At 39.7% G+C, this 9,710-nt stretch overlaps 2 protein-coding genes across 2 annotated transcripts; one reads left to right on the forward strand and one right to left on the reverse strand.

Moving 5' to 3' along the window:
• Positions 1–935: 935 nt before the first annotated feature.
• On the reverse strand, positions 936–2,680 carry LOC127808317 (fe(2+) transport protein 1-like). Its single transcript, XM_052346812.1, has 3 exons — positions 1,997–2,680; positions 1,566–1,715; positions 936–1,451 (listed from the first exon to the last, which is right to left on the reverse strand). The coding sequence occupies exons 1-3, from the start codon at positions 2,630–2,632 to the stop codon at positions 1,146–1,148; spliced, it is 1,092 nt and encodes a 363-aa protein (XP_052202772.1). The 5' UTR covers positions 2,633–2,680; the 3' UTR covers positions 936–1,145.
• Positions 2,681–4,590: 1,910 nt separating this feature from the next.
• LOC127808337 (fe(2+) transport protein 1-like) lies at positions 4,591–6,178 on the forward strand. Its single transcript, XM_052346842.1, has 3 exons — positions 4,591–5,263; positions 5,466–5,615; positions 5,742–6,178. The coding sequence occupies exons 1-3, from the start codon at positions 4,637–4,639 to the stop codon at positions 6,045–6,047; spliced, it is 1,083 nt and encodes a 360-aa protein (XP_052202802.1). The 5' UTR covers positions 4,591–4,636; the 3' UTR covers positions 6,048–6,178.
• Positions 6,179–9,710: the final 3,532 nt, after the last annotated feature.

A 9,710-nucleotide genomic window follows, 5' to 3' on the forward strand; every position in this document is an offset into this window, starting at 1 on the left:
TAACGTATGGCTACTTGCAATAGAAAAGGTACAATATAACTACCACTTCCGTACCCATGGAATAATTTTTATTTTAGGGGGACACCCATGGCTTAAAATTATAAGAGGATAAGGTGACGAGAGTTAATTAAGAAAAAATTTACATTAGCTGTCTTAGTCATGAAATTAATAAATAATTAATGTTATTGTTAGATTGAATTGTTTATGAGGATTATTAATCAAAAGAATATCAGCAGCAGCCGGGTAACATTTTCAAATAAAAAATATTCAAAATAAAATCAAGTAGCTAGTAAAAAATTCAAGAAGAGGCCATCACAATCACAATCACAATTTACTGAAATATAAAAGTATTTTATCTTCCGCACCATATTGTACTGTGAGGGTCTTTTAGGGGAATGGGTCAAGATAATTTAAAAAAATTATAAATCCTACAAGTTATAATTTAATGAAAATAATTTTAAATTTTTAACTGGATCGCCTGATTATTTAGAGTCTAACAATAATAATTGCTTGGTATTTAAACTTTAATAATTATTAGTAAATTGATTTTGCTTGGTATTTAGACGTTTATAGTTATGGTATTTTTTGAAAATATGTTTAAATTTGTATTTTAATTTTTATTTAAGTTATAATTTGTTTAAACTATTTACTGGTATAGTTCTTTTTTTCTTATAAAAAAAATTAATTTTGAAATGAAAAACTCAAAATATGTTAAAATGATAAATTAAAAAAAAATTAGGCCTAATTTGTTAATCTATCAAACTTAATAGAAAGCCCATTCAAAGAAATCGTAAAAATCATAACGTATTTTATGGTTCGAGCTGATCCGGTTTATGAAATAAAATCAAATCACCTCATTTGAAATAATTAAAAAATTACATATATAATTTGACGGATTAAAAGAACTTGCCAAATCGTACCACAAACACACCTAATTGTAATTGCGCTTCTCATAAATTTATTTTCTCAAACATAACGGGAGAATTGTAAATATCATGTTACATTGCATTTGTTACAGAAACCAAATTTAGAATCTATTTATGTATATTATATATATATATATATATATTCTGAAACTTGAGATAGATTATATATAGCTCGCAGTCTGAGAGATGATTATATATAGATTCATATATAAAATAAAATCAAGCCCATTTGGCCATCAGAGACATGCCGCCGGCGCCCAAGAATACGGCGACGTAGGATTTGATCTGGAGCTTGATGTTGCGCTGCAACTTGGGACCCATGAAGTCGGCGGCCAGGAGATCCACCAAGGCCATGTAGATCAGAAGCCCCGCCGACGACGCATTAAGTAGCCCGACGGCGATCAGTGAGCTGGGGCTGTTCTCTCTGTACGTGTTTGCCAATCCTATCCCAAGCGCTACGCCAAATGGAGTCGTCACCGAGAAGAAGAACGCCATGACTGCCTTCTTCAGGGACTTGTATTCCGCCTACGCACACATATATTCATTAATTTGTACAGAGATCGATCAGTGAGTTAACTAATTGCAGTGCAATTAACATTAATACTAGGAAGGTCATTTGATGTTGGTTAAGTAAATAACCTGCTGGATGCAGCCACCCAGGCCCATTCCTTCGAACATTTGGTGGAAACAGAGGGCGGCTACCAGCGGTTTAATGGTGCAAGTGTTGTTGGAGGCTCCTAAGGAGAGCCCTATCACCACTGAATGAACCACGATTCCCAGTTCCAGTACCTGCCAATTAAGCACAACGTACGGATTGAATAGCTTCTTTATTAATCAATCAACTAGCTGTTGGGGGTAGAGAGTTGATAGAACTACATTGATACGGTTAATTAGTAAGTTGGTTACGTCTTGCAACGGTTATTTTTCGTTTTGGCTTAGAGGTGTAAAGATCTAAGCATTACTACATAATTTTATCCAAAAAAGAGCCTTTTGGGAAAGCGATAATCTCTCTCTTTTGAGTTGCACCCGGCATGGGATTCTTCGTCTTAATATATATATATGAAGCTTACCATGGCTACCACTCTGTAGCGAAGCAGAGTTTTGGCATCGACTCCTTCCTTGGGAGCTGCTGCAGCACCTTGATGATGGTGGTGATGGTGGTGGCCGCCGTGGAACTGGCCTGCGCCGCTACCCAACTCCAGCTCTCGGCCGGCTCTCTCAATCTCCGGGATTACGTCGCTGCTGTTTCTCTTGATATATACGCTGGTGCCCAGCGCATCCACCATTAGAGTAACAAGGGCCGACAACATGGCGACGAAACCGGTGAAAGGGAACTTGTGCCATGGATGCTCCTTGAGGCAGCTGGACGACAACATATCGAAGGAGTCCGGCAAGACGTGCATGAAGCCGGTGCCCAGGATGATGCCGGACGCGAAGGCCTTGACGACGACGAAGAGGCCTCGTTCGGGATCCAGGGCCGGGACGGAGCGAGTGACGAGGGGCAAGCCGACGCCGATCATGCTGGTGACGAGGATGGCGACAATGGCGATGATCTTGAGTGGCAAAGCCTTGGACTTGTCCACGCAGTCGCCGGATTCGGCCTGGCAATCCTCCGGAACGACTCCCAGCGCCGGGGAGGTGAAGCTGCAGAGGAGGACAGCCAGTACAAAGATCAGTACTTTCACAGCCATTGAGGTGCCGGCCATGGAATATTATCTCTCAGTACTCCCTGTCAGCTCCTTTTTCTCTGTGAGATTTTCAGTTTGTCATCTTAACAAAGTCTTTGCTGCGCGATATATAGAGAAACACGCGACGTCATGTGCTCCGAGTCAACTATATATATTTTCACATGACAGCAGAGCAGGTTGCACTCTTTAATGACAAGTTGATCGATAATGTACTCTCCCAAGTGAATGGAATGGAACGGAATGGAATGATACCTAATTAATTCTATAAGGAAAATTCATTTCATATTTAAATCCAAAATTATTTATTTATATTAAGGATAATATATATTTTTACTCGTGTAATTCTTGTCTCACTACTAGACTGAAAGAAAGTCAACAATCGACAATTGCAGGCTGGCCATATATCTTGTACTGCCACGTCGCTGCCCAGGCTGGAATGCCAACTCAGAGATGATAGCTTACGTGGCAATATAATAAGGAGGCATGTGTTTTGGTTGTTGGAAGACGATCGAGGAAGGCATGCTTTTGAGCGCCGGAAAGTCTTGAGCGTTCCGGCCACGGGGCATGCACGTGCCCGCCAGAGGCTTAATTGAAGCTGACATGGGCATGCCAATCATTTTTTTAAATATAGATTTTGATCTCATCTATTATACTATATTAATTAATTGTTAACCCATATATATAATATGATGCTAATTATTATTATTATTATTATTAGTATTTTATATGTATATTTGTTTATATATGCTAATAATCATTTCACACGCAAAGAGCGCTTTCAGTTTCTACTATTTTATTATATATTTGTTTTAAATATATGTACGGTACCTTACCAATGGATATATATACATGTCAATATATAATCACCAAAGCACATGTATGTACGGTCGGGTTGTGGAGTGTGACTTGTGAACAAAACGACGATTTATTTAAGGAAACTAATTATTAATTATCATTAGTTAGTTATATATATAGCTACGTACATAAATTAAGTACCATATATATATATATATATATATATAGTCGAGGAACTAATACTCTTAACTACTAAGTTGATCTAATTAACTGCCGATCGACGAGCTAACTAGCCAATATGTCAGCAAATGGAGTTTGTCCATCAGCTTGGCTTGATGTGACTTCTAAAGTTTTACTTCATTCATTCATTTAGTAAAGACATGTACGTACAATGAACGTCGTTATAAAACTTGCTTTTTTTGGAATTATTATTACGTGTGTCAATATAGCTGATATATTTTGATTAATTGATACTGGTTGGCGCAAAGATGTACGACACTGATTTTGATTGATTGATTAATTGCAATGAACAGCCATATATATATATATATCAGCATCAATTAAGCCTCGATGGGGACGGCCATTGGGCTTGCCCCAAGCTCGCCACACTCGCCAACCTATGGACATGCACGCGGCCGGTGTTGTTATAAGATGGCAAGTAGCTTGAGCATGAGGTGACAATATGGTGCAATTGGAGCCGCTATGGCATATTAAAAATGAACCAACACAACACCCCCTCCCCCCCTGGCTTCACTACTATTTATCTATTCTGAGACAGTTTTCTTCTTGTCGTTGGTAATGGTAGTTATCTGGACATAATTAATTAGGGCATGCAGTTTTCATGCTACCAGAGTTGGTCATATATTTAAAAAAATGGCCCATTAGAGTTTACCGAATCATTTCATTTAATTGAATTGATCTAGTCGTCAGTCCAGAATCCAGGCAGCTGGCCTCAATTCTATTACTACAATATAAATTAACAAAAATTCGATATAAATCTCATGGATGGTCAACTGGGCATCATAATATTTTTGGAGTACTTTTAGTGCACAAAATTGTCACTCCAACTGCCCAAATAGTTTATTAATTTGTAGCACATCACGTCTCATGTTTGTTTGTTTGCTTGTGTGTATATATATTGCTCCATATGATGCTGAAAGATCACAGAAAATAATCGAAGCCGAGAGTAGTAAGTATCAAACGTTAAAAGAGTAAGAGAGATTCAAAATGGCCACTTCAATAGCTGTGAAGCTGATCTCCGTGGCCGCCATCCTCCTCTGGAGCTTCACCTCTCCGGGGCTGGGAGTCGTTCCGGAGGATTGCCAGGCGGAATCCGGCGACTGCGTGGACAAGTCCAAGGCTTTGCCGCTCAAGATCATCGCCATTGCCGCCATTCTCGTCACCAGCATGATCGGCGTCGGCTTGCCACTCGTCACCCGCTCCATCCCGGCTCTGGACCCCGAGCGTGGCCTCTTCGTCGTCGTCAAGGCCTTCGCGTCCGGCGTCATCCTGGGTACCGGCTTCATGCACGTCTTGCCGGACTCCTTCGATATGTTGTCGTCCAGCTGCCTCAAGGAGCATCCCTGGCACAAGTTCCCTTTCACCGGTTTCGTCGCCATGTTGTCGGCCCTTGTTACTCTCATGGTGGATGCGCTTGGCACTAGCATTTACACCAAGAGAAACAGCAGCGACGTGATCCCGGAGAATAATGACGGCGCCAGCCGAGAGCTGGAGTTGGGTAGCGGCGCCGTCCAGTTCCACGGCGGCCACGGCCACCACCACCACCACCATCAAGGAGCTCCCAAGGAAGGAGCCGATGCTAAAACTCTGCTTCGCTACAGAGTCGTGGCCATGGTAATTAAGAGCTCAATAGTAGATTACAAGCAGCAAAAGATTACGCTTGCCCGTGAGATATTCTTTTCAAAATAAAACTACTTGACAATGCTTAATTGTTGGTGCCTCTAAACCAAAGCAAACAATAAGCGGCGATATTGTTCTATAAATTTTGTTCCGGCCAGTTAATTGATTAATCGAAACGTACTTATATAATTGACAGGTACTGGAACTGGGAATCGTGGTTCATTCAGTGGTGATAGGACTCTCCTTGGGAGCTTCTAACGACACTTGCACCATTAAGCCACTGGTAGCCGCCCTGTGTTTCCACCAAATGTTCGAAGGAATGGGTCTCGGCGGCTGCATCCAACAGGTAATTAACTTAACTAACATGTAATTAGTGTTCTTTCTAATCTTATTAATTGCACTGCAATTAATTAATTCATTTATCGATCTCTGTACAAATTTAATTAATGAATATATATATATATATAAAAAGGCGGGATACAAGTCGTTGAAGAAGGTAGTAATGGCGTTCTTCTTCTCGGTAACGACTCCATTTGGCATAGCGCTTGGAATAGGATTGGCAAACACGTACAGAGAGAACAGCCCAAGCGCATTGATCACCGTGGGGCTGCTGAATGCGTCGTCGGCGGGGCTTCTGATCTACATGGCCTTGGTGGATCTCCTGGCCACCGACTTTATGGGTCCCAAGTTGCAGGGCAACATCAGGCTTCAGATCAAATCCTATGTCGCCGTCTTCTTAGGCGCCGGCGGGATGTCTCTCATGGCCAAATGGGCTTGATTTTATATATGAACCATCTTCCCCGAGAGAGCTATGTCAAGTTTCAGAATAACATACTGAACATGATTCAGTATCGATATGTAATGTTCCGCTGTTCATTTGAATGAAGCTGAAAAAACTGAAATTCCAAGTACACTTTGACTTCAATTGAAAAGGCTCGGTGTTGACTCTGAAATAAAAAATAGAACAGTAAAGGAGGAAAGAATCATCGCCTCTCTTGTTCTGTTTGTCCTCGCTTGGGAGAAAATAGGAGTTGCTTGGACAATAAATATCAAGAATCGGTAATCTATTAATTAATGGACAATGCTATACGGAGAAAAGGGTGGACAACTTCAAATTATTATGATATTTTATCAAAATATTACGAGAATTTGGATGTTTTTGTGAATACCCGCTCAAATATAGAACTCATACTCTGACTCTCTCTTTCACTATCACCGTCCCTGTCCCTCTCTCACTCTGAGACACTCTTATCTTAGGAAACTCTCATTATTGTCGACAGAAACACCCATCGCTATCTCTCTTGCCATCAGACACCCCCATTTTTCGTAGACATAATGGCTCTACATGCAGCATACTTACAGATCCAAGCATTTGAATGCCTAACATTAAAATTTTGCTTTGAAACTGATGGAATTCAAATAGGGTTTTTCACTTTTCTTTGATGTTTTCTGGAAGAAGGTCGATTCTTCAAAATTTTATTTTTAATCTTCCTTATCAACACAAGCCCCTGAGAGGTCTTTTTGGTACCTCATTTCAAAAATTCTTGTAAAAGTTCTAGACTTCTTGAAGCATAATCTAAGTGTCCATTTTTCTCTGGGTGCTTTGTACACTGGAAGAAAGACTTTGACTGCCAGAAATTGATGGCAAAAAACATACCAACTAAAGAATAAGAAATCTAAAATGATCCAAAAATATAGAAATACAATGAAACTACCACATATGGCATCAAAGGGAATAGATGATGTAGTGAAAATAGAAAGGTAATGGGGTTTTAGTAATGGGGTCTCCTAGAGGTGAGAGTGAGAGAAAGTGAGAGGTTGGTAATGAGTTTCAATAATGGGGTCTTGGAGAGGTGAAAGTGAAAGTGTAAGACCCCGTTTGGATATAAGGTTGCCACGTAATTTAAGCAAAGTTTGAATATCGAAAAATTGGCTTGATAACAGTTATAAGTACCAAATCGACTGTAGGGAATGCCTCGGAGTGAAATTGTCTAAGGAAAATGATACGGCATTGATAAGCATCCCGAGATAAAATTTATGGTATCGAAAGAAATCGGATCGGGAACAGTTTTCAGTACAGCTAAAATACAGCTGTTATTTAGGCTGCAAAATCGAATTGTCGCAGGAGACCCCCGGGAAGTCAACGGAAGCTTGAAGGAGCTCCGATTTTCGTAAGGAACGATTCTTCAGTGGTTTCGAGATGAAATAATGGCCCGGTGCAGACACTGGGGCGAAATCGTCATTATTGAATAACTTCGAAGTTATTAATTTTGGATTTTTAATGTTAAAATGCAATTTAATTCAGCATTTGAGGGCGTATATGCAATTAGAGAATTTTCTAAATGGAATAGAAATGAATTTTGAAATTTAAATGTATAATTTCTTTATTTTTATTGTATAATATATAGTTATATATATATATATACACGCATAGGAGAAGCCACGCCTCTGCATTTCAACCCATGCCCTGCAACCTTCACTCCATATATGTCCTGCAATGTGATGGAGCCTCTGTAAAATCTTTCATGGCCGAGCGAGATTTGCACAATTTGGAAAAGAAGGGCAGCGAGATTTGAGGAAATAGCAACAAGATTTGTGGAGATTTTTTGATTAAATGATGTGCGTGGTGGGCAAGCATACAACAGTGATATATAAATATATATATAAATGTATACGGATGGAGTGGTGGCCAAGGCAGTAGGGCTATAAATTGGGATACATTTTCGCTGATTGAGAAGCAACAAGCAAGAGGAGAACGAGAGAGAGAGAGCTGAAGCCAGTGGCCAAGAAGCAGCCACAAGAATGGTCAGAAGCAGCGAAGCCACGGCCATGGCAGCCATGGCCGCAAACTCCAACTATTGGACAGCAAGGGGACGGTCGACAGCAGCCAAAGCGACATCTAGCGAGGTCAGCGGGGTCGTGGGAGACCCTGGAGGCGGTCGAGGAAAGCAGATGCGGCCATGGCAGCCATGGTCGCAACCGGTTGTAGCGAGGAGCAACCAGCCGCAGCCAACGACGGTCGCGGCCAGAAGCTCGCGGAGTGTCGGCATGCGTGGCGTCAAGGCCGATAGCGGCCGAAAAAGGCGACAGCGAGGCCGGGATCGCGGTGGTGCGACGGCTGGGGTTGTGCGAAGAAGAAGAAGAAAAAAGAAAATGAAAGAAAATATAGAAAAATATTAGAAGAATTCTAGAAGATAGGAAATGAAGATTTATGGTTATTTCGGAGATTTTGGTGAGAAAAATAACTTTGATATGCGTTTCGAGAATATGACACGCATATCGAAGAAGCCGGAGATGCTAAGTTAAGGTAAATAAAAATTTCTTAGAAAATTTCAGAAATTCAGAAATATTATTTTATGAATTTTCGTAGTGAAATATTTGAGAAAATATTTAAGAAATATTTAGTTTGAATTTATTGAGGAAAAATAGGAAAAATAGAGAGAAAAATAAAGAAAATGTAAAGAAATTATGAAAAAATAGGTTTTAATGCTTATTTAAATAAATATGGTGATTATGATGCTTTAAGGTTTAAGTTGAAGTGACTTGTGCGAGTTTTGAGGTTGGCACGAAAATCAAGATGATGCACGTATTTCGAGGCAAGGCACGAATATCGAGGTCGCCCGATAAGCTTGAAAAGGTAAGTGGAACTTCCCAATTGAATTTAGTTTTATGAAAAATGCTTGGTTTGTAAGTGATTTATGTTTAAAAACTCGATTCTCGAGAATGTTTTCATCATATTGACATGCCCTGATATTTATCCATCACGTAAACTGTATACATGACATGACTATGAAATACATATGTACGCGTTGAAATTATTGATCACATGTATGTTGTCCGTTGGGAGTATGAACTGGCGCCACTACTTTACCAAAGGTGCACTCATTCACCTCAGCTTCGAAAGAGGTGGCCGTAAAAATTAGAGTAGCAGGAAGGACGCAGTTGACCCCTATGATGAAGTAAGACATTACATACATACACAATAAAATATTTTGTGCTCTTACTTAGATGATTCATTATCTAACTTGGGCTTTGTCCCTAGAATATTCAAACGTTCTAGATAGAGATTGTAACAGATACGAGAATGAATGAGGCATGAAATAGCACTTAGCAGAGTGCATGAAGAATGAAATGTATGTTATGTAGCCCATGTATTTAAGTTTTGCTACTTTGAATTCTGAACGTTTTGAGAAATGATGATGTATAACCCTGTTAAGGTTAATGTTAGTTGAGAACTTATACTTTGTATTAAGTTATGTTGATGAACGATGATTTAATGATCAATGTTAAGATATCAGGTTCGATCCTTGTTTCCGCACTTGATGTGTATAATAATTTTCTTTTAAGAAAAATGATTGAAAATTATGGGACAGATTCAAGGAATGATATGATTTAGCTTTAAATTTGAAAGAAAAAAATTTATCCCAAAATTGTCCTAAAT

This window comes from Diospyros lotus, chromosome 8, assembly GCF_014633365.1.
Source record: "Diospyros lotus cultivar Yz01 chromosome 8, ASM1463336v1, whole genome shotgun sequence".
NCBI lineage: Eukaryota > Viridiplantae > Streptophyta > Magnoliopsida > Ericales > Ebenaceae > Diospyros > Diospyros lotus.